Below are 24,577 nucleotides of genomic sequence, written 5' to 3' on the forward strand. Positions count from 1 at the left end.
ATAGCTCAGAGGCAGAATGCCCCTGGGTTCCATCCACAGTACCTCAAAAAAATAAAAAATACTGAACTAAAACTTTGAAAAGCTGGGTTTAAAAATTATGTTTTTTTTTTTTTTTTTTTTTTTTTTCCGGGTTTGAGGATGGAATCCAGGGGCATTTGACCTCCGAGCTACACCCTCTGCCCTATTTTTTACTCTTTATTTTGAAACAGGGTCTCACTAAGTTGCAGAGTAAGTAGCTGAGGCTGTCCACGAACTGCGATCCCGATCTCAGCCTCCCAAATGCTGGGATTACAAGCTTGTGCCACCACGCCCAGCTATCTCATTTGTATTTTCTAAGTGAGGTTTTAGGTGTTTTCATTATTAGAAAACTTTCCCAGTATGTATCTTTCAGCATTAAAAATTACTTTTTTTGAGGTACTGGAGATTGAACCCAGGGGCATTCTACGTTCGAGTGACACCTCCAGCTCTATTTTTAATTCTTTATTTTGAAACAAGATCTCACTGAGTTGCAAAGGGCCTAAGTAGCTGAAGCAGGCCACAAACTGATCCTCCTGTCTCAGCCTCCCAAATGCTGGGATTACAAATGTGCGCCACCACACCCAGCTTTCTTTACTCTTCTTTTAAAATGGAGACAAGTTATTGCCTCCCACATCCTCCTGTCATTTATCCTGACCTGGCTTGTAAAGTTTTGATGGCCTACAGCATATCATCAAATGTATCATTTTAGTCTGGTGTCTCTTAGCCCTTTCCTCACTAGTTACCACCAAGTCTCTTAAGGTATTTGGTAGTTATGGTTTCATCTTTTAACAATTTAAATCTTAATTCTAGTGGAAGGGATAAAAACCACTTTCCTTTTGACATCCCAAACACCACTTAGGGAATAATCTTTCTTCACCAATTTAAAATGTTTTTATCATGTACTAATTTCCAGACATATTAGGGTAGTTATCTTGAGATTCTCCTGTTCCTAATGTGTTCATATAATGGGACATTCATAATGCATTGTAACTAAAGCGAAGGAGTTCCACAATATTTCAGCAGACAAGACACAATGCTGTATGAAACAAAGCAAGTCACAGAAGTGTACGTGATTCAAATTTATATTTCCAAGCATTACAGATATTTGTTTCCATCAAAGAAACAAGAGTTCCTAGTCACTAATGTTATAAAGGTTTATGAATTGCTAACAAATAGGAAAGGAGTAAACACATGGATAAAATATCTGCAAACTTCAGAAGAGTGGCTAACTGAAGAGAAACAAAGTGGCAAAGTATATAGAGAGGGTTCAACTTCTATATACTTAAAACCAAGTACTTTCAAAGTTTTATTTTGAAAAGGTCTCACTAAATTGCTGAGGTTGGCTTCAAATATGTGGTCTTCCTGTCTCAGCCTCCCACCCAAGTACTGGGATATACGCATCAAGTTTTACAAACATGGCAAAAGTAAAGTACTTGTTAAACCTGGGTAGGTGTACAGCTGTTTATTACAAGTCTACATGCTTTTGTGAATATCTGAAATAAGTAACAGAAGCTGACTGGAAAAGCATTTTTTTACTTAAATGTCTTCTAGCATTTTAAAACTATTGTCTCAAAAGGAATTTGGGCCTGGCAAAAAAGTAAAAGTTCCTCAATTTTAGCAAGAACCTAAAAACTTTTTAGTTTTTCCTCTACATATCTTGGTAGCAAAAATTAAAATTTGTCTGCTTCCTACCATACAATTATAAGATGTAGGTTAGAAAGCATTTTTTTCATATAATAATCCAGTTGTTCCAATTCCCAGAACCTTAAAATGAGTAGCACTCAGTATTGGTAGCTGTAGAAATGATAAATCATTTAAGTATTTATTTCCTTGATTTAGAAACCTGAGTTTCCTAGAGTAAAACCTAGATGTCAAGTAAGCACAATAATAAATCCAGGTTTGGTCTAACTAGAAAATTCCACTTTAAACTGACACAATGACCGGATCAAACATGACCATACAGTCCTTATCTACTTGGTACATAGTGTGTGTGGGGGGGGGGACCAAAAAAGCGAAACTATATACAGCTTCAACACTGAAGTTTATAGTTAAGTTTCATTTTCTGATTGTGGGGTTTCTCCTTTTAATTCAGAAGTTTCTATTTCCAATTTTTGGGAAACCTTGGACCAGCTCAATGTTATCTCAATTGCATAGCCTTGTCTTATGAATTTCAGAGATAAATTATAATGAGATGTCACGCTATTGATAATGAGCAAGATAATAAAAGGTGGCAAATTCCTATTGAAGTAAAAAATAATTACTGTTAATCTTCTTTACTAAAGAAATAGTAGTCATTATCTTCACCTCTAGCATAACACAGTTTTACAGAAATAATCATGTCATTATCCTCTAAAGCAAGCTTTCCTATTAGAATAAACAGACAAAAGACAATCCAAGTACAATTTTTTAATAAAGATAATTACAAAAGATGGAAAAATCAGCTCAGAAAGGCCAATTACTTCTTTAATAGATCAGTTTTTGACATAATAACTCACATCAATTTTAAATATTTTCACATAAAGCATGGTGGAGAAAAAAAAATTTTGCTTCATAATTAGAAAAACTCACAATAAAACTTGCCAACAAAAACAAAACAAAAAAAAAGCCATTTTGAAAATAAATACAGTCCATGCCAAAGTAGTATAAAATGAAGAACAAAGTCTTCAAAAAGAAAAAATTTCTGTCCCAATATTTTCTCACTTTTTAATGGTTTCATAAAATTGGGGAGACTCTTAAATTCAAGGATTGCTGAGTTGTTCAGATTTGGCTCTGTTGAAAGAAGCAACACAAAATATTAAAATGGCACAATCTCGGTTTAAGTACACTAACCCACTCAATTGGTTATCAGGTCCTACAGGCTCATGCCAAGAAACATAGCAGCTGATAAAGCCTTAAGTTTTTTATGAGTAATGAATGCCTATCTTCCTAGTTGTTACAATCTATTCCAAGTTATTCTTCAAAAGCTAAGTTATGTGACCAAGAACACATCCTTTCTGACCAAAAAAGCTTTTAATTAATTAGGTTCCTACTTACAAAATGTGTTATTTTAGCCAAATGTTTATTTTTCTTTCTCTTTTTTATTGTAGCATTGTGGGTGAATCCAGGGGCATTACACCTGATTCACTCTGAGCTATACTTCCAGCCTTGTTTTTTTATTTTGAAACAGGTTGTGGAGGGCCTCACTACTAAGTAGCTGACATAATAAGCACCTGAGGCTGGCCACAAACCTGTGATCCTCCTGTCTCAGACCTCAAGTACTGAGATTATAAGAAGTCTGCATCATCATACCCAGCTTCAATGTTTCTTAAAATATAATGTGTGCAGAAATTTGGCCACATGCAAATCTTGAGTGCACATGTAAAGTTTTATAGCAAAAAAGACTAAGATAAATTATGTGCAACATTACATTCAGAGCATCTCACATAATTTGATACTCTTATGGTCAATCCAGTACTTCTCAAGTGTGTAACTCCAAAAAATGTTTACTGTTTTTATAATATGTAAAAACGACCATAATAAAAAACATCTTTTATTTACCCTTTGGTATCTGTTTTTTCACCACTATTGTCCTTGGATTTATCTTCTTCTTTAACATCTAAAAACAAGGATTAGAAAGATTAAAATCTGAAATAAAAATAATTTTAAAGTATACCATTAAAATGTCAATATGCAATCTATTACTATTTATAAAATTTTAAGAATTAAGTAATTAAAGAAGCTTTGTGTTAGGTGTTGTGCTAAATAATAAAGGTTCGGGACATGAACATAACATTGTGGGGTCCTGCCCTTTTTGAACTTGTGATGTAGGGGCTGGGATATATAAGAAAGTTTAGAAAACAGACATGAGTACAGCACTACAAGAAGTCAGGAAAGGCTACTGTAACCAAGTGCCATTGGGAAAATGTCCTAAAGAATGAACAGATATGGGGCAGGAGAAGAAAAGGGGTAGAGTTACGATTGAGTCCAGAGACACAACACAGCTTAAATCCCATTGCTCACACCTTTAGTTTTTAATCCTTGCTAAATAAATAATGAATGTTTACAATTTTCATACAACAGCACTATAAACTCCATATTATAAAATTATCCCAAATGTGTTGAAATTTTTCTTTATATAAATAAATGAACCAAGTTATGAAGCAATGACCTAAAAAAGATAAAATATCAATATCCTCAAAGTATTCCACACAGACATTTCAGGGAATTAATATGACCTATATGTATTAATCATATAAATTTTATTATTTACTATTTTTGTGGTACTGGGGATTAAACCTAGGGGCATTCTACCTCTGAGTTATACCCCCACCCCTATTTTTATTCTTTATTTTGAAGCAGGGTCTAAGTTGTGGAGGGCCTCACTAGGTAGGTAAGGCTGGCTGAGAACCTGTGGTACTCCTTTCTCAGCCTCCCAAGAACTGGGATTACAAGTGTGTGCCAACCTGCCTGGCACAACATGGATTTTATGACATTGTTTTTTAGCTTTTAGCAGTATGTATGTATGTATGTCGCTTTTAACTCAAAGTGATAAAGAGATGGAGGAGAAAAGGAACTGCCTCTATTTAAAGTTTTGATCTATGTATTTTTTGTGCTAATCTTTTAATATCCACATAATTAACCGGGTTCAGTGTGTTATTTCCATATATGAAATACAGCATGTACTGATTATATCCAACCTCGTTCTGTCTCCCATCCTTCTCAACCTCTATTTGTTTAATATTCTACATTCACAATCTATAGATTTTTTAAAAAACTTTTATGGTAATTATTTTTCTATAAGCTGAGGAATTTTAGCAATTATAAGGCCCGATATGAAACATTTTATCACCAAAGAGGTTTTATATAAGCTACACTATCAAACTTAACAGGTCAACTAAAGTTTGTGCTCATTCCCACTTAGATGGGGAAAAGTCACCTACTTATCACATCCACCCCAATCCTCTGATTCTTATGTAGGTGACTTCAGCATCTCATAAAAATGTTCTCAATTTGAATAACATGTACCAAAAAATAAATCTGACCTGCTTTTTTGTCCTCTGTTTCCTTCTTGTCTTCTTCAATTCTAGCTTTTTTTGCTCCTTTCTTATGGTCAGCCACATTTCTACGACCTCCTTCCCCTTCATCCTCAGAATCGGAGAATTCTTCATCACAAGCTATCCGCTTGTCTGATGCTCGAACTGACATAAAAGATTTTAATAAATTTTGTCATGACAGTCACAGGCTTTATAATCATTAAGTATACTCATACAATGCACTAACCAGTTACCACATTTAGAAGAATAACAGATGCTTAATAATTTTAAGATTTGAACCAAATAAATGGTTTGCTTCATAATGAAAACTTAGCTTTGATCTACGAAGATACACTTCAAAGAGACATGAGAAGCATTTGGGGATGTCATTTGTTTTTTTAAAAGGCAAAACTTTGTTGAAAAAAAGTTGCACTTTTCCAAAAGGAGGTGGAAATGTCTTTACCTAAAAAGTAGCCCTTTTATTTCAGAGCTGAGAAGGGAAATAGACAAAACAAGAAATAACATTAATATCAAATATGTTAGACTATTAGGCATACCATTATGCTATAAACCTAACAATACTATTATTATGTGTGATGTGCAGCTATAAAATTCAATAGAAGATTCTTACTGTTATTTAACTCATCCTACTCTTTGAACAAATGGGATATTTCTCATTATTCCCAAATATATATATATATGGCTAATTTCTAGACACTTCTTTTTTTTTCTTTTCTTTGTTGGTGCTGTGCTGGAGATCAAAATGAGAGCCTTGAACATGCTAATAAGCAAGTGTGCTGCTACTGAGCTATATTCCTAATCCCAAGAAACTTTGAATTATAGAAGTAAAGATATATAAAGTGAAACTCCTGATATTCAAATTAGGCTTTGAGATATCAGGAAGCTAAATCTACACAAGATTAAAAATGGAGAAAAGTGACAATAACAGTATGTGCTCAAGAACATGCCCCACAGTGCTGTTTTGGGGTCACAAAAGCCTTTAAGTGTTATTTTAATAAATCAGAAATACATAACAATATACATCAAGATGTTAACTTACTAGAAATTCTCTTGTCTGGATCTTCTCCATCTTCATCTCCACTGTCTTCATGAACAGCATCTTCTGGAATAGCTTGCATTTGGACACCAGGTGCATGAGGTAACATGCGCAAATTTTCAAATAAACGCTGTCTAAATTATACATGCAACGTTATTAGATAAAATTCAGTTTTATCTGAAGCACCTTTTACAAGTAGAAACATTAGTAAAACTTTCATTTTATCTAGCTTTACCTTTAAAGATCAATATTTAGTAAGCACCAATACTTTATATTAATATTTAATCTGCACAACTTACAAGGTCAGTACTATTATTAGCTATTTTTAACTTTTTAAAATTTTTTTGCGGGCCTGGGGATGAAAGCCAAGGGTATTTGACCTCTAAGTTACATCCCCTGCCCTATTTTTTTTTATTCTTTATTTTGAAAGAGGGTCTCACTAAGTTGTGGAGGGCCTCATTAAATAGCTGAGGCTGTCCACAAAGTGCTATCCTCTGGTCTCAGCCTCCCAAATGCTGGGATTACAAGCGTGCACCACCACACCCAGCTTTATTATTCGCTATTTAAATGATGAGGAAACAAAAGAGGCAAGTGAACTTGTCCAAAGTCATATAGCTAGTCTACTGTAGACAGGACACAAGCCATCACCTGTATATTATATGTAATCCCTCTCTAAATCCACTGTGGAGGAAAAATTTTTTACGAAAATGTTTCAGATAACACAAATAAACAATTCAAGTTATATGAAGAAAAGGTAAAACTTATAAACTAATGAAAATATTTCTGATTTATGAAGTTCCTACCTTCTGTTAAATTATGAAATTAAATCAGTGATTTTTTTCAAAAAGACAAAGGAAAATATCTGATGGCAATAACTAAAAATAACCCACTCAAGCTGGGCATGATGACACATGCTTGTAATCCCATTATTTGGGAGGTGGACACAGGAAGATCGCAGGTTCTTAGCCAGACTTAGCTACTTAAGAGACCCTGTTTTAAAAACAACAATAACCACCCCCCTCCCAGAAAAAACCCATAGGGATGGGAGTGTAGCTCAGAAGTAAAATGTCCCTGAGTTCAATCTCTAGCAACTCCCTCCAAAAATCTACTCCATTTGATCTTCTAAAGCTCTGTCAAGATAAAATGTTTAGCAAAACATGATTTTTGAATCATGTTTTTTACTTTATCTTTTCTTACTTTATCTTTTCCATGTATTCTGGAGTGTTCTGGTTTGTCATGTTTGAAGGACTAATATGTAGTTTGAAGTCCGGTCCAAAATACTCAAAGTAATCATTATATGGCAATTCTATTAAAAACAAAATAAAGTTACATTAAAACATCAGCTTCCACTCAAAAATCCATTATTTTTTTCCACTGAAAAATTCAGATTCAGGTAAGGAAATACTTTAAAAAAAAAATGTTTAAAAGTGAACAAAGTGACTATTCTCTTATTTACACAGTTCTGGAATATGATCATTCATCTATGTTTACTGAGCTCAAATACTGTATGTAACACGAAGACTTACCATTGGGAATTTCGCAATCAAGGGCAACTGCAGTCTCATAGGTCCAGCATCGAGCAACATTACGGATTGTGTATCCACCTCCCCCAAGCATCAGTAATGGTAAGTTAAAAGTTTTCACAACTTCTACACATTTAGCATGACCTAAGACAAAGAAGATTTTGGTAACAAAATATGCATATTTTAAGTTAAAAAAAGATGACAAATGCAATCAAAATTTTACTCAGTGATAAAAGGGGTTTTAAAATATTTTAAAAACAGTAAAGACTCAAGAAATTCCTAGTCTAAAAAGCTTTTAATCACTTTTTATACAGTGATAAAGTAAAACTTGACTGAATATTTTAATAACTGTCCCTGAAAGAAAAGTCAAATATATACTAGGTACAATGACACACACCCATAATACCAAAGACTCAGAAGGCTGAGGCAAGAGGATGGAAGCTAGCCCATGGAAAGACCTTGTCTCAAAATAAAATAAAGGCCAGAAATATAGCTTAGGGATAAGGCACTATCTAAATTGATTTTTGCTTCCATTTTCTTCTAGAGACACTGAAGAAGGTTATTGTCACAAATATTAATCTTAGGTTTCCTTGATGTCATACTATGGGTAATTTTTAAAGTGAAACTAAATATTTCCTCTGAAGAAATGTCTAATAATTTCTTAAAGAGTATTATCATTCAGGAATAAACTCAACCATTAAGAAAATCCCTTAGTTACAAAAGCAATTCATGTATTTTGAAAAATATTTAGAAAAGGCACAAAGAAAAAACCACCCCAAACCCCATCATCCAAAAACAAGTGTATACTGGGCATTTTTATTATGCATTTTTAATAGCTGCATTATATGATTCAAAACCCAAGTTTTATGACTGCTACTCCAGAAACATGGGCTTATAATAGACAAAACCATTTGGATTTTTTTTTAATCAAAACATACAAAAAAAACTAACATAGATTTCCAAGTAAAGATAACCAAAACCAGACAAAAATGCTAAAAAAGAGATTCTTAAAAGGCTAAAATTCATGAAAATGAAGAAAGGGAGCAAACACAAGAGGAGAAACATTAACTGAAGGTAGAAGGGAGATGGGTAAGAAGTAACTGACGTTAATAGTTCTGAGAATCCAAATTGAACCTAGCAGTAAAGAAACAAAATCAAGTTTAAAACTTGGAATTGTAAATATCCTTTTATGCTTTACAAATGAAATTCTATCCGCTGAAATAGAAGTTAAGCTTATTACTTTAAGAGTAACATGCTATATTTTATTAAAAAAGCTATTGCTTTAAATATAAAATGTTAAGGCCTTTCAAAAAGTTAAAACAGGAAAACTGATAACACATTTTAAAAGAGTACATTAGAGGGGGAAACGGATACAGCTCATTAATAAGAGTGCTTTCCTAGAGCCATGTTAAAGGCTTTAGGATTAATCCCCTATGAGGGGTTGGGAGACAAAGGAGAAGAATACACTAGATAGATCACTTCTTCAGGAAATACATATTCATTTTTTAGGTAAAGATGATAGTAATTAACACAAGTTCAACATCCACTGCTGCCATCTGATCACAGCTGTCCTATCAAAAAAAGGGACACCGGGCGTGGTGGCGCACGCTTGTAATCCCCACGCTTGGGAGGCGGAGACAGGAGGATCGCGCAGGTTCGAAGCCAGCCGTGCTGGCGTAAGAGACCCTGTTTCAAAAATATAAAATAGGTCTGGGAGTGTAGCCCGGAGGTAGAAGGGCTTCCAGGAACCCCAGTACCACCACCAAACCAAAAAAAAAAAAAAAAGGGGACAAATAATAACATTAAATAAAATAGCTTACAATATATTTAATGATTTAAAGCCATTAAGGTCACAATCATTCTGGAAAAAGTCCTATTTGAGCAACTTGCTACTTTAACGAAAACAAAAACAAAACACTACAAAATCATATAGAATATGTCCCGTAAGTCACTTCAAATTTACTTATACCTTAAAAAATTCATTCCATAATAGTGCTTTTGTTTTAGACTAAATTTTAAGCATATGTTGACTTCAATACTTGATCAAAATTTAAGAACTTGAGTGGGGCATGATGGCGCATGCCTGTAATCCTAGTACTTAGGAGGCTGAGACAAAAAGAATGCAGCCTCAGCAACTTAGTGAGTATCTCAGCAATCTAGTCAGACTATTTCAAAACAAAAACATAAGAAAAAGGGCTGAGGGTATAGCTCAGAAGTAGAATACCATTGGGTTCAGTCCCCAAAACTCCTCTTCTGCCCCTCCAAATTAATTAAATTTTGTGCAAAATTTCTTATCTCCCACACACCTTTATATCCTGCTTGGTCTAGAGAGAATACTCACTCCTATCAGAAAGATGTAGAAGGTTGCTCTTCAAAAACATAAAACTGATAGAATACTCGATGCACATGAACACTGGTCATTTAATAATGAGTAAAGAAGAAATTAAGGAACTGAAAAACTCAGCAGAAACAAGTTATGCAGGAGCAAAAAATGGGAGATATAAAAGATGCTGCTTCTGCTGCCAATGCTGAATATACAACCAAAATTCTAGTCTGTAAAGACTGTTATTTGGGAATGATACAAGTATGCTGGGGAAAAGTAGAAGTAAATCCTCTTCTTCTATAATGGGAAATAAATATAAAAGGCTACAATTAAAAACTAATCTGAGAGGCAGGTGTGGTGATGCACACCTATTAATCCCAGTATTTGGGGGCGGGGGACTGAGGAAGGAGAATCTTAAGTTCATGGCCAGCCTCAGCTTCTTAGTGAGGCCCAGTTTCAAAATAAGGAATAAAAAATAGGACTGGGTATGCAGCTCAGAGATAGAATGCCCCTGGGTTCCATTCCCAGTCTCTCTTGGTCTCTCTCTCTCTCTCTCTCACACACACACACCACCACCAACAACAACAAAGAATCTGGGCTAACAAAGTATATAGAAAAAGGAAAACACTAAAAGATGAAAACACTGAAAATAGCTGCCTCAGTTGGATGGCAACAAGTCTCATGAACCTATTCATACATAAATGTATATATAAATTTGACAAAATAAAAAAGATTCAACTCGGCCGGGCGTGGTGGCGCACGCTTGTAATCCCCGCGCTTGGGAGGCAGAGACAGGAGGATGGCGCAGGTTCGAAGCCAGCCCCGCGTGCTGGCTTAGGAGACCCTGTTTCCAAATAAAAATATAAAAATAGGTCTGGGAGTGTATCCCAGAGATAGAAGGGCTTCCAGGAACCCCAGTACCACCAAAAAAAAAAGTTTCATCTGTAACAAGACTAACTGCAGACACACACACACATACCAAACAAAAACTCATGGAAAATAAAAAGCACACATTTTGGTGATAAAATAATAGGCAAAATCTACATTGAGAACTTTTAAAGTTCTTAGAAAAAAAAAACTTTTTTCCACAAATACTACTATTTAAATTTCTTACCTTTTACTGTTAGATTGAAGCAACCAAGCCTATCACCAGACAATGAGTCTGCACCACACTGTAATACTACAGCACTAGGCTGATACATCTCCATCACTTTAGAGATAATCTAAACACAAAATAAACAAATGTTAATGTCTCTAATAACATTTTAAAATTCCATTTTAACTCTGAAAATAATAATACTTACAGGCTTAAATATCTGACCATACGACTCATCATCTATACCATCTCTCATTGGGAAATTGACAGCATAGTATTTGCCTTTTCCAGCACCAATATCCTACGACACAAAAATAAATCTTAGAGAATGTTATAATGATAAAACCTTGGCATATTTATTAAAATATTTTTAAAAGATTAAAAGACCAATTATCAAATCTAATTTTGAATTCATCTTAGAAGTTGACATATGGACAGTATAAATAACAGTGTTAAGAAGAAGGCATGGTGGTGCATGCCTGTAATCCCAGGAGGACCACAGGCTCAAGGACAACCTTAGCAAGTAGTGAGAGTCTCATCAACCTAGTGAGACTGTTAAAAAAAAAAAAAAAGACAAAAAAATCAGGCTAAGTGTGTAGTTCGAAGGTATACCTCAAATGTCTCTGGGTTCAATCCCCAATTTCCCCCTCCTGCAAAAAAATTTGTGATAAAAATTAAAAAAATACATGTTCAAATATTTATAGATTGATTGTAAACCCACATAAACCCTTTTCAGCTGTGCATGGTGGTGCACACTTGTAATCCCAGCATTCGGGAGGCGGAGACAGGAAGATTTGCAGACAGCCTCAGCTACTTAGTGAGGGAGGCCCTTTGAAACTCAGTGAGATCTTGTTTCAAAATTAGGAATAAAAAATAGGGCTGGGGTGTAGCTCGGAGGTAGAATGTCACTGGGTTCCACCCCCAGTACCACAAAAAATAAAACTAAAACAAACAAAAAACTTTCCAATTAATCTGTAATGACAATTTTTTGAGAGAAAAGAAATTTAACACAACTCAATGACAATGTTATACTATTAACATTAATCTACGAAATTCATCATAAACAGAATATACAAAGGAGCAAATTTAGACCTCGAGGAAACTAAATACTTTGAGAACAAATGCTCTCAAAGGCAGAATCCATTTTGTGGCTAACAAGCTAGTATGATGACTTAAAAAGCCCAGAATTTGTTAAAATTTTAACAGCTAAACATTAAAGCATCTGATTCATTTTTAACTAGATTCGAAATAAATTTTGTTTTTACTTGAGTACTACTCCAAACACTAACAGCTCTCCAAATATACAAAGGGTCAAAAAATAAGAGCTGAATTCCAGCTACACACATACAGAGAGAAAAGATGGTATAGATGAGACATTTCTCTATAAAATAGTTTTAGCTGTAATACTGTGTGCTTTAAATTGTTTCAAGATGTGTTAATCTGGGGCAGGGATGCAGTGTAGTGGCAGAGCACTTGCCTAGCATGTGCAAAACCCTGGTCCACTCCCAGTACCACGGGCAGCACAGAGGGCAGGGTGTTAGGAATTCTAACATGTGTACAAGATTCCTCCCAAATCTTTCAAGGAACAATCTTAGTTCAAATTAATTTTTATGAAAACATAATTCACAATACTAGTTCTATGACCTACCTAACTTCTAATAAAGAAAAAGTTAAATTACGTATCTTCCTCCCGATTTTTCTTAAATCTAAAATTTTATGGATAACATAGCTGTTTATCCCTAAATTCCTTCACAATTGAAACAGAACATTATTTGACATTAAGATTTCAGAATACAGAAAGCTGGGAGAATAATGGCAACTCAGAGCTGCTAAGTTTCACTGAATGAAACTTTATCTTCTCTTCTTATTCCAAAAAAGTTGTGTTAAATCACACTTTTATTCCTTTCTTTTAACCAGGATAATTAAGTAAGCAGAGTTTTAACAATGAGTGAAGCTCAGAGTCACTTTGTTTTTTTAGGCTGTAGAATGAATCAGGCAGAAAAGGGAAATTTGTATTAAACACCCAAAGATATCTATGAATTTCACAGAAGGTCCAAACATAGCAACATATCAATGTAATGATTGGTTTAAATTTTCTCACAAATTTTCTAGGACACATTTAAAATATCCAAATATTTTGAGCTGTTACATTAGAAATATCCAAATGTTATTTTAAAAGTTATTTCCATAGTGATTATAAAATGTTGAGAAAAATACAAGTTGAAGCTGGTCATGGTGGTGCACATCTGTAATCCCAGCATTTGGAGGCTGAGACAGGAGAATTGCGGTTTGTGGGCAGCCTCAGCTACTACTTACTGAGGCCTTTTGCAACTCAGTGACACCCTGTTTCAAAATAAAGAATAAAAAATAGTGCTGGGGGTGTAGCTTGGAGGTAGAATGTCCCTGGGTTCCATCCCCAGTACCACACACACACACAAAAGTTGAAATCCTTTCTCAAATCCTTCTAAAACATGTACTCTCCATTATTTTCTCCAAACCTTAAACAACCATCATAATTATAAACAACAACGGAGTAGACCACAGTGATATGCATCTGCTGTCAGAAGTTAAGACAGACCACCAATTTCCATTTCTGAGATTAATGAGAATTATACTGCAAAAACTTAATTCAGCTTAGTCAGTAAGACTTTTATTTGATATCCTATAGGATGGAACAGTTGCAGATAAATGTATTCTATTGGCTTAGAGTTCTCAAACTAAACAAAATCACTCCAAGTTTGAGGCCTGAAAATGTGTACTCTGACAGGTTCCCAGATATTACAGATCTTGCTCCTTTCATCATCATTATCATCATCATCACCACCATTATTATTATTATTATTATTATTATTATTATTATTATTTATTTTGGGGGTGGTACTGGGGTTGCTGGAAACCCTTCTACTTCAGGCTACACTCCCAGACCTACTTTTTTTTATTATTATTTTTTAATTTGGAAACAGGGTCTCCTAAGTCAGCGAAGATGGCTTCGAACCTGTGTGATCCTCCTGTCTCTGCCTCCCAAGCACGGGGATTACAAGCGTGTGCCACCACGCCCAGCCGATCTTGCTCCTTTAAACCCAATACTTTTCTTCCTATATCAAAGACACCAACAAAAATTAATTGAGCAATTTTATAGTTGTCTTATGATATCTTACAGATTTGTTATAGGTGAAATATGTCTATGAAACAATGGGACAAAAATGGTTATAAACCACTTTTCGAGAACCACTGGTCTATAAAAGATCAAGTGGGGAAAAAGACAAGTTAAAGAAACTAATATGGTAAGAAACAAATAATAAATCTGCAATTTTAAAAGCCGATCAAACTCAAAACTAAAAATTTGAACTTCTACCCATATTTTATTATAGTTTTTTTTTTCTTTTGTATATTATCCTATCTTTTTTTTTTTGGTGGTACTGGGGTTCCTGGAAACCCTTCTACCACCAGACTATACTCCCAAAACTATTTTTATATATTTTTTATTTGGAAACAGGGTCTCTTAAGCCAGCGAGGCTAGCTATGAACCTGCGCGATCCTCCAGTCTCTGCCTCCCAAGTGCAGGGATTACAAGCGTGCACCACCATGCCTGGCCTTATCCTATCCATTTTTAAGTGAGAAAAGGTTTTATCATTCATCTTAACTCTTACTGAAAAAGTTAACTGAAGGAGTTTTACCTTGTGGTCAAATAAGGCACACACTTGAAGAATAAAAATGTTCTTTATTTTTATGTGGATCACACTGAAAATGGCATACATTCAGACTGTGTTTGATATCCTCCCCCTCACAATTAGTGTCCAGGTTAACCATTCTACATTCATACTTTTACATATATTCAAATATAGCTCCTCCATTAATCAACCTCAGCCTTCTTCCTCTCCTGCCCTTCTCTTTTAGCTTTGCTGAGGTTTCCCCTCCATTATCTGAAGTCCTACTGAACTGTAACCACCTACCATAGACTGAGGTGAAAAAACCTTAATAGTTTAGACGTACTGTTAAATGCCATGCTATGCAAATTCCACATAAAAACACAGACTAAAAAAACAGCTGTTAAATACCTGAGTAAATGTCAACATGCATGTAGTATGGTTCTAAAAAACTTATAATGCAAAGCAAAAACAAAAAACCTAGTTAGTTTGTAGAAACAAGATTTTTTTTTTTTTGGCGGGTCTGGGGATGGAACCCAGGGATATTCAACCTCCGAGGTCAACCTCCGAGGTACCACCCCTGCCCTAATTTTTATTCTTGATTTTGAAACAGGGTCTTACTGAGTTGCCAATGGCCTAAGTAGCTGAGGCTGTTTGTGAACCACAATCCTCGGGTCTCAGCCTCCCAAATGTTGGAATTACAAGTGTGCACCACCACGCCTGGCTTGTAGAAACAAGATTTGACAGTAACTTTCAAATTTATAAAATGTAAGATCAAGCCAGGTGTGGTGGCACACGCTTGTAATAATCCCCACGCTTGGGAGGTGGAGACAGGAGGATCTCGCACGTTTGAAGCCAAACTTAAGAGACCCTGTTTCCAAAAAAAAAAAAAAAAGTATTTAAAGGTCTGGAAGTGTATACCGGAAGTAGAAGGGTTTCCAGGAATCCCAGTACCATCAAAAAAAAAAAAAAAAAAAAAGTAAGATCAAAGGAAAAACTATAATAAACACATTTAACACAAGCAGTGCTAAGGTATTTATCTCTCATTCCAAGTGACATGTACTATAAACCTAAAAGAAATTAAGCTGAGACAAACTCTAAAATTTGACATATGACAGGATGGCAGCAGAAAAATGAAGATTCATCTTATTCAATCCATCAATCAACAGTAATATAGACTACTATCAGGTAGTTTTGAAAATTCAAACTGAAGTGCATTATGCTCTGTGCATGTTCAATAACAGTCAAAGAAAATAGTTTAGCAAAAAGAAAAAAAATCCTTAAAGTTCCCACTAAATTTTTGCTTATAAGTCAATAAAATGAGCCAGGTGCTTTCACTTGTAATCCCAATTACCTTGGAGGCTGAGACAGGAGGACTGCAGGTTTGAGGACAGTCCCAGTGCCCCCCCCCCCACAAAGTCAACAAAAATGAGCTGTAACAAAATCATTCTTAATGATTTAACATCAAATTAATGACTCAGGAAAGATTAACAGTTCAAGTACAGGATTACTAACCTAGTTTACACTAATATTTACTCAAACAGAAATCTGGTCTTACCCTCAAGTCTCCTGTGCCAGGAAAGTACTCCCCGTATTTATGGAATGAAACAGTCATTACACGATCTGTTGTATAAAAAGCTTCTTCAACACCATCACCATGATGGATATCTATATCAATATATAAAACTCTCTGATGATACCTGAAAATAAAAGCATTTAATTAATTTTTTAAAATGGTTCTAAGATGGAAGAACCACCATAAACTCAGGATACCTATCTTTGAGCTCAGCATTCCAGAATGCTTACGTTTCTACTTAACGTTACTTCCAGCCTAAGAAACCATTCAAATATCTAATGTTAGTTTAAACTTTAGACCTTTAAATCTCTCATCTGAGCCCAATGTCAGTCCAAAAATATATTTATTTGTGAAACGTGTCCAATTCTACATACATCTATATATGCATCTTATATATCTATACAAGAACATATGACATATATTTCTATATTAACTGAAGACTATACTATACTCAAGACTGTAATTATAACACCTTTATAATACATCTTTAGCATTACCAAATAGGCCTTGGCAAACAAACTAGCCTTTAGGTCAAATCTGACCAACTGCCTTTTTACAGCTTTGGTCTAATAGTTTTTACATTTTTAAATGGTTAAAAATAAAGTCAAAATAAGCATTTTGTGACATGATTTTTAAATGTCGATTTAAAAAAAGGTTTACTGAAACATGGCCATGGTCACTTGTTTATACATCGCCTATGATTCTCCTGCCCTGTAACTACAGAGCTGTGTAGCTGTGACAGAAACCACACATGTACTATCCTCATCACTTCACACAGGTGCTTGGAGCACTATAAATTGCAGTGATGCAGTCTGAACTCAAATCCATTTCAGGAGTGGTTCATCATAACATTTTATTACCAGAGCATACCCAGAAAACAAGAAAAGTCAAAAGTGTACTTGAAGTGCTATCACTTTCTGTATGTAAGTAAGTAAGTAAGTATGTATGTATGTATGTATGTATGTATGTATGTATTTGGTCCCAGGGGCATTCTGCCTCTGAGCTACACTCTCAGCCCTAATTTTTCTTCCTTCCTTCCTTCCTTCCTTCCTTCCTTCCTTCCTTCCTTCCTTCTTTCTTTCTTTCCTTTCTTTCTTGGTGGTACCGGGGTTCCTGGAAGCCCTTCTACCTCCGGGCTACACTCCCAGACCTATTTTATATTTTTATTTAGAAACAGGGTCTCCTAAGCCAGCGCGGGCGGCTGGCTTTGAACCTGCGCAATCCTCCTGTCTCCGCCTCCCAAGCGCAGGGATTACAAGCATGCGCCACCACGCCCAGCCTTATTCTTTATTTTTAAACAAGGTCTCACTGGGTTGCAGAGGGACTCACTAAGTAGCTGAGGCTGTCTGCGATCCACAATCCTCCCATCTTAGTCTCCCAAATACTGGGATTACAAACATGCTTCAACATGCCTGGCTCAGAAGTGAGGATTATTTGTATTGCATTAAAGGGCAAAACATTGTATTTAGCATACAATGATGACAGCTGTACTAAAGAATATAATGCAAGCTGACATCACCAAATTCGGTATTTTCAACTCAGGAAAGAAAAGCAAGAAAAGTGAGACAGTGCATCTCACAGAAGAATTTCTTCACAAAATAAAAAATAAAGCTGTGATCAAAATTAAGTTTTCCAGTATTCATGTGTTAGATAATCAAAGAAAGCTGTTTACCAAGTTGATTAATTATATTATGTTTTAATTTTACTAGCCAGACTTGATTACAATCATTAGCCTAGTGGGTAAGAACTTTGCTCAAAGAGCTGATGCCATTACAACCAAACAAGGAAAATTAAAAAACAAGGTAAATGATTACAAATGGTTTTCCTGAGCTGGGCGTGGTGGTGCACACTTGTAATCCCATCATTTGGGAGGCTGAGACAGGAGGATCATGGTTTGTGGACAGCCTTAGCTACTTAGTGAGGCCCTTTGCAACTCAATGAGACTGTTTCAAAATAATGAATTAAAAAAAAAAAAAAAAAAAGGGCTGGGGAGTAGCTCAGAGGTATAGAATGTCCCTAGGTTCCATCCTCAAAGGCACTGCAAAAAAAAGGTCTTCCTTGGTTCTTGAGTCACCAAAATGTCATGCTTAGGCACTCCTCACTCCTCCATTATTGTTTACTAAAAGAGTGGAAACCAAGTTTTAAGTGGCTGGAAATTAGCCTCCTACAGGTATATGCATAATAATTTTAAGAACATACCAATTTTTAAAACCAAGAACACTGGGCTTGGTGGTGCATGCTTGTACACACAGCATTCAGGAGGCTGTGACAGGAGGATCGCAGTTCATGACCAGCCTCAGCTACTTAGTGAGGACCTCCACAACTCAGTGAGACCCTGTTTCAAAATAAAGAATTAAAAATAAAAATAGAGCTGGGGGTGTAGCTCATAGGTAGAATGCCCCTGGGTTCCATCCCCAGTAACCACACACAGAAAGAAAAAAAAGAAAGGAAAGAAAGAGGAAAGAAAGACAAACCAAGAGAACACTAATTTAGTAATCTGAAGTAGACTCTAAAGTGTTATCTGAAGTAGACTCTAAAGTGTTAGACTCTAATGATGGTAAAAATACCTAAACTTTATAAATCTTGAAATTCCTAAGTACCTTCATAAAATTCTCTCTCAAATCATAGTCAAGGAAAACTTTAAAAATATTCTTCAGCAATTTAGTTAATTTTATATCTATTAGTAGAGAACAAGCCTCCTTTTAAATGTGGAAGCTGGGTAGTTTACTAGATTTACAATAAATAGGAAAACAAACTGCCATTAATATAACTTTCTAACTTTTTCCTCCAAATTAAAATTTATACAATGGTAAGATATAAACTTCTAAGGTCATATTTTCATTATCTGAAATTCTAGGTCAAATATGATCTGACACCACTTCTAACATATTTTATAAAGATACTTAATGGTAGTATCAGATATTTACATGTACTGCTTGCTCTGAAGACAAAAACTGGGAAAATTTCCTATCCTGATGCCTTGTAATTCATACAAGATTCACCAGTTCAACCTTCTACTATTTACTTTATAAAAATGCCATGAAATTTTACATACATGCATACATACATACATACATACATACATACATACATAGTTTTTGGTACTAAGGATGGAACCCAGGGGCACTGTACCTCTGAGCTACACCCACAGCCCTATTTTATTCTTTTAAGTCTTTTCATTTTTTGAAACAGGGTTTTACTGAGTTATAAAGGGCCTCACTAAGTAGCTGCAGCTGTCTGTGAACTGAGATCCTCTGCTCTCCACCTCCCGAGGGAAGTGTGCACCACCACGCCCAGCTATTTTATTTTAAATAAAGCATTTTATCATAAAAAGTACCAATGCAAACTAACTTACTTTAGTAATTCAAGGATGGCAAGCACAATATCATTAACATAACAGAAACCCGATGCTTCTGATTTCTTAGCATGATGTAATCCTCCAGCCCAGTTAACAGCCATATCTGTTTGTTGCCGGTTTAATTTCACAGCCCCAGCTAAAGAAAGAGACACTTGTAAGTTATCAAATATTTAAAAAATAAAAATTAGTATAATATACAAAAAGCCTACATATAAGCGTATGACATATATAATTAAGAGTTTAAATTCATAAAAGGTAAGATCACTGTTCAGAACACTAAATAGAAGTTTCTTCTTAGATAAGTATTTTTCTATAGTTATGATCTGATTAAGTAATGGTATGAATGGAAAGTGGTAGCAACAATGGTAGGTAGGAGAAAAGTCTAAATAAAAGCACAAGAAGTTAAAAAAGATTGTTCATTATGACTGTAAAACATGGGGATTTTAAGACAATGATACTTGCTATAGTTTGTACCTGGATGCCCACCTCCTACCCCCTGGCACATTTGTTAAAGACTAAGTTCCCAGTGTGGTACTCTTTGGAGATGACAGAACCCTTTAAAAAATGTTTTACTGGTGCATTCTAGTTGTACATAACAGTAAAGTTCATTATTATGTATCTGTATATGTATGTATACAACCCAATTTGGTTAATTAGGTGATAGAATTTTAGTAGCTGAGGACTAATGGGAAGTTTTAAGTCACTGAAAAAGTGTCCTTAAAGGGGTCATTGGTACCATGGGCACCCCTTTTTCCCTCCTAGCCATATGGTAAACAAGTTCCCCCAATGTGTTCCCATCATGATGTGCTTTCATAGGCCCCAAACAATGGAGCCAAAAGGTCATGGACTGAAACCTCCAAAACTGTGGGCCAAACAAATCTTTCCTCTTTATAAATTGATTATCTATGATATTTGTGTTTCAGTAATGGGAGGTTGACTAACAATACTGTACTCTAACCATACCAATTTGTTTTTATGATCTTATGCTTTAGGTAAATAAAGGATACATAACCACATTCAAATTAATTTTTAAATCTAAATGAATTAGGAAACTTACCAACTGAACCACCAGTGGAGAGCTGACAAAACTCGAAGAGCCCATCAAACACTGGACAATCTTCTCCAACATTAACTGTGGAAGATGAATTCCATTAATTCTAACCTATTATGTGAACCAATGAAAGCTTTTTCTTAACAAAACTATTTCCTACAAATACTTGTTTGATAAAATTATAAAACAGATATACTTCAGAACACTAATCTAGAATTTGCAATTTAAAAACAAAATTCAGAGCCCAGTGTGGTGGCTCACTCTTATAATCCCAGTACTTGGGAAGCTGAGACAGGAGGATCACATGTTTGCAGCCAGCCTCAGCTTAGTGAAGCTCTCTGCAACTTTAGACCTTGTTCCAAAATGAAGATTAAAAAACAGAACTGGGAATGTAGCTCAGAGGTAGAATACCCTTAGGTTCCATCCCCAGCAAAAAATTAATATGAAAATAAAAGAATTCATTACTTTCTCAAGGTAATTAGTGTTACTTATGAAATAGTACCACCAAATCTTACCAGGATTATCTGTGAACTTTCTGCTCTATTTAATCTATTAACCAAAAAACTATGTAGAGCATAAAAAGGTCCTTAGTTTAATTAAAACATAGGCTTTAGTTTTCTAGGCCATTCTCCTTAAATTTGAAAAGGCTCTAAAAACCAAGTAACTCCCATTGCTTTATCATCTAACTACCACACAGCATCCATAACCTTGATATGTATAATAGTAAGCACTAAAAAGATGTTAACAGCTGGTTAGTTTTGTCTATGGTTACTCTTGCTATTAAAAAAATATAAGAACTAACTAGGTTCTTTGGAGTGAAGATACTAAAGGGAAGGATACCCAAGACAAGGAAATAACACACACAGATAAATACATGATGCATCATGACATTTATTTCCTCAGTACTGAGGGAGTAAGGGGGACATGGTAGATGCTTACAACTCATTTTCATTTCTCCCTATTTTCCAAATTATAGACTTTTTAAGAATAAAGGTAGCTGGGTGTGGTGGTGTATTCTTGTAATCCCAGTATTTGGGAGGCTGAGACAAGATCATCACAGGTTTATAGCCAGCCTAAGCTACTTAGTGAGGCCCTCTGCAACTTAGTAAAATCTTGTTTCAAAATAAAGAATAAAAACAGGGCTGGGAGTATAGCTCTGAGGTAGAACAGGTAGAAAGCCCTTAGGTTCAATCCCTGGTACTAAAAAAAAAAAAAAAAAAAAAAAAAAAAAAAAAAAAAAAAAAAAAGAATAAAGGTCAATGTACCAGGGCCTGATGGCACACGCCTGTAATCCTAGTATTTGGGAAACCAAGACAGAGATCACTGGTTGAAATCCAGCCTCAAAATTCAGCAAGACCCTGTTTCAAAATATAAAAAAAAGCTTGAGGTAGCTCAGAGCTAGAATATCCTTGAGTTAAACCCCAGTAACTCCTACAAAATGAAATAGAGGTGCAAATTATTGGAGGAACCTTCTTGGTTCAATCCCCAATAACTCAAAAAAGAGAGTTATTTTGATGTATGGTTTTGCACATCCATACATTACAAGTACCATAAAGAATAAATTTTAGGACACAAAATACAGCTCAATGGTAGAGCACTTGCCCAGCATATTACTCATGTTACTCAAAAAAATAAATTAAAAAATTTGTTTCTTAATATGCAAACATAGTCATAGCTTAATACAATTCAATATTATGTAGGTTTTAAATTAGGTGGTATTTTTTTTTGGTAGTACTGGGGATGGAACCCATGGGCCTTCTACCTCCATGCTACACCTTCAGACCTATTTTATATTTTTATTTGGAAACATGGTCTCACTAAGCTGCTGAGGCTGGCTTGAAACCTGCGATCCTCCTGTCTCAGCCTCCCAAGTACTTTGATTAGAAGTGTGAGCCACCATGCCCAACTTTAGGTTTTAAACTAGTTTTGATTTAAAGGACTACCCATTACTCCAACTTGACTCTCCACTGAAAATATCAAGAATACCCACTCTAGTTACATTAATTTTATTGAAATATGATATAATCTATGGTAGAAATGTTTATAAATAAATTTCTATGAATCTGTAAGATATCTAAAATATAACTATTCTAATATAATCACCACTGGAGTTCACCCATAGAAACAATGGTCAAAACAGACTCCTGTATGAAGCTTAAAAAAAAAGATGTTTCAAACATTATAGAATTTTTTTTGGGGGGTGGTACTGGGGTTCCTGGAAGCCCTTCTACCTCAGGGCTACACTCCCAGACCTATTTTATACTTTTTATTTGGAAACAGGGTCTCTTAAACCAGCACAGCTGGCTTCGAACCTGCGCGATCCTCCTGTTTCCACCTCCCAAGCATGGGAATTACAAGGGTGCGCCACCAAGCCCGACCATTATAGGATATTTTACATTCTAACTTCAGTCCAATTTTCTACCAATCCCTTAACAATAAAATACTTTTAACATACAGAACACTCTGTAGAAGAGAATCAAACCCTTCACTAATATTTCAACAAAGGTGAAAATAAATTATATTACAGTACAGGTTAGTAAACACACACAAATTGAAAAGGTACATACCAAATAAGGCTAACATATAATCATTTACTGAAACAAGGGAGAGAGGGGTCAAAAGTACCCATTACTACAAAGTTATCAAGGGAGCAAAATAAATAGTAAAAGGCCACCCAAGCTGCCATTCAGAAAGGATGTTGGGGGGGGGGGTTTGGGGATGGAACCCAGGGGCATTCTACTTCCAAATTATACCCCCAGCCCTATTTTTTTATTTTTTATTTTAAAACAGGGTCTCAGTTGCTATAGACAGGTTTTTAAAAGTAGACTCAACATTGTCAACATGCAATTATATTAGACCACCAGGAAAAGTACTATATGGATACTTCATGAGTTTCTAAAATTATCAATTACATTTATCAATATTACGTACATCTCTGCATCTGCTTACTATACTCGGACATATTATCTGGTCTTATTGACCGTAGAAATTTGATATACTCATCACTATGATATTTTGTCATTTCTTCAGCAGTAGCCTTATGGGGTCTCTATAAAGAAAAATATCAAAACATTGGAGTTAGAAGTGGTTTATATGAGAATTACCAAACAAAACATACAATTTCCCCTCATAGCCCCTTCAAAAGTACTAGGTTCACCAAAATAAAATAGGTAAGTTTCAAATTCATACCTGAATGCTTTAGGAAATAGTAATCAACACCAAACTAATTCAAACTCCTTTGTAGATAAAGTATAATACATAAAGATGAATATTACAAATAATTCCTCGTGCTTTAGTGGAACTAGGAGAACTCATATAAAGCCAATTCCATGTTTATAAACTCTACTCTCTCATTTTCCATCATAATTTTTTTGCTGTACGCCCATCCATTGATTTTATCAATGACCTCCCAGAGATTCATTCTCAACTCTAAGTCTCTGCTAACTTTTCCTTTGCGTATCCTTATTTTCTTCAGAAGACCTCAATTTATGACACTTCTTCCACAGACTGAGATACTTATCCAAATCACCTTTTTCTAAATGTCACTATCTAAAAAACAGTAATTTATGTAACACTCACAATGCTTTTTCAAGTCTTTGTTGTTGTGTCTTTTGTTTGTGAAAAATTCAAGGTAGCCAGTGCATGCTTGTAATCCCCTTGTAATCCCCATGCTTGGGAGGAGGAGACAGGACGACCACACAGGTTCAAAGCCAGCAGCGCTGGCTTAAGAGACCCCATTTCCAAATTAAAAAAAAAATATAAAATAGGTCTGGGAGTGTAGCCCAGATGTAGAAGGGCTTCCACGAACCCCCGGTAAGACCCCCCCCAAAAAAAATATCAAGGTAGCAGTATTAATACAGTGTTTCACATATATACCCAGTAAATATTTCTAGGATTAAGTTTGTAACAGTCCTAG

At 35.2% G+C, this 24,577-nt stretch overlaps 1 protein-coding gene across 1 annotated transcript in view; it reads right to left on the bottom strand.

Annotated features, from left to right (window-relative positions):
• Positions 1–2,712: 2,712 nt before the first annotated feature.
• The window catches only part of HDAC2 (histone deacetylase 2), a gene marked incomplete at its 5' end in the record, with an annotated part of 29,752 nt that continues 7,887 nt past the window's right edge, over positions 2,713–24,577 (bottom strand). Inside the window, 12 exons of the mRNA XM_080699711.1 lie at positions 2,713–2,787; positions 3,556–3,613; positions 5,040–5,195; positions 6,091–6,221; positions 7,285–7,393; positions 7,614–7,754; positions 11,048–11,156; positions 11,238–11,330; positions 16,235–16,376; positions 19,608–19,746; positions 20,668–20,742; positions 23,593–23,710. Of these exons, the coding sequence (XP_080555837.1) occupies positions 2,757–2,787; positions 3,556–3,613; positions 5,040–5,195; positions 6,091–6,221; positions 7,285–7,393; positions 7,614–7,754; positions 11,048–11,156; positions 11,238–11,330; positions 16,235–16,376; positions 19,608–19,746; positions 20,668–20,742; positions 23,593–23,710 (1,302 nt within the window). The 3' untranslated portion in view covers positions 2,713–2,756. The remainder of the gene's footprint in view (positions 2,788–3,555; positions 3,614–5,039; positions 5,196–6,090; positions 6,222–7,284; positions 7,394–7,613; positions 7,755–11,047; positions 11,157–11,237; positions 11,331–16,234; positions 16,377–19,607; positions 19,747–20,667; positions 20,743–23,592; positions 23,711–24,577) is intronic.

This window comes from Muscardinus avellanarius, assembly GCF_963383645.1.
Source record: "Muscardinus avellanarius genome assembly, chromosome: 8".
NCBI lineage: Eukaryota > Metazoa > Chordata > Mammalia > Rodentia > Gliridae > Muscardinus > Muscardinus avellanarius.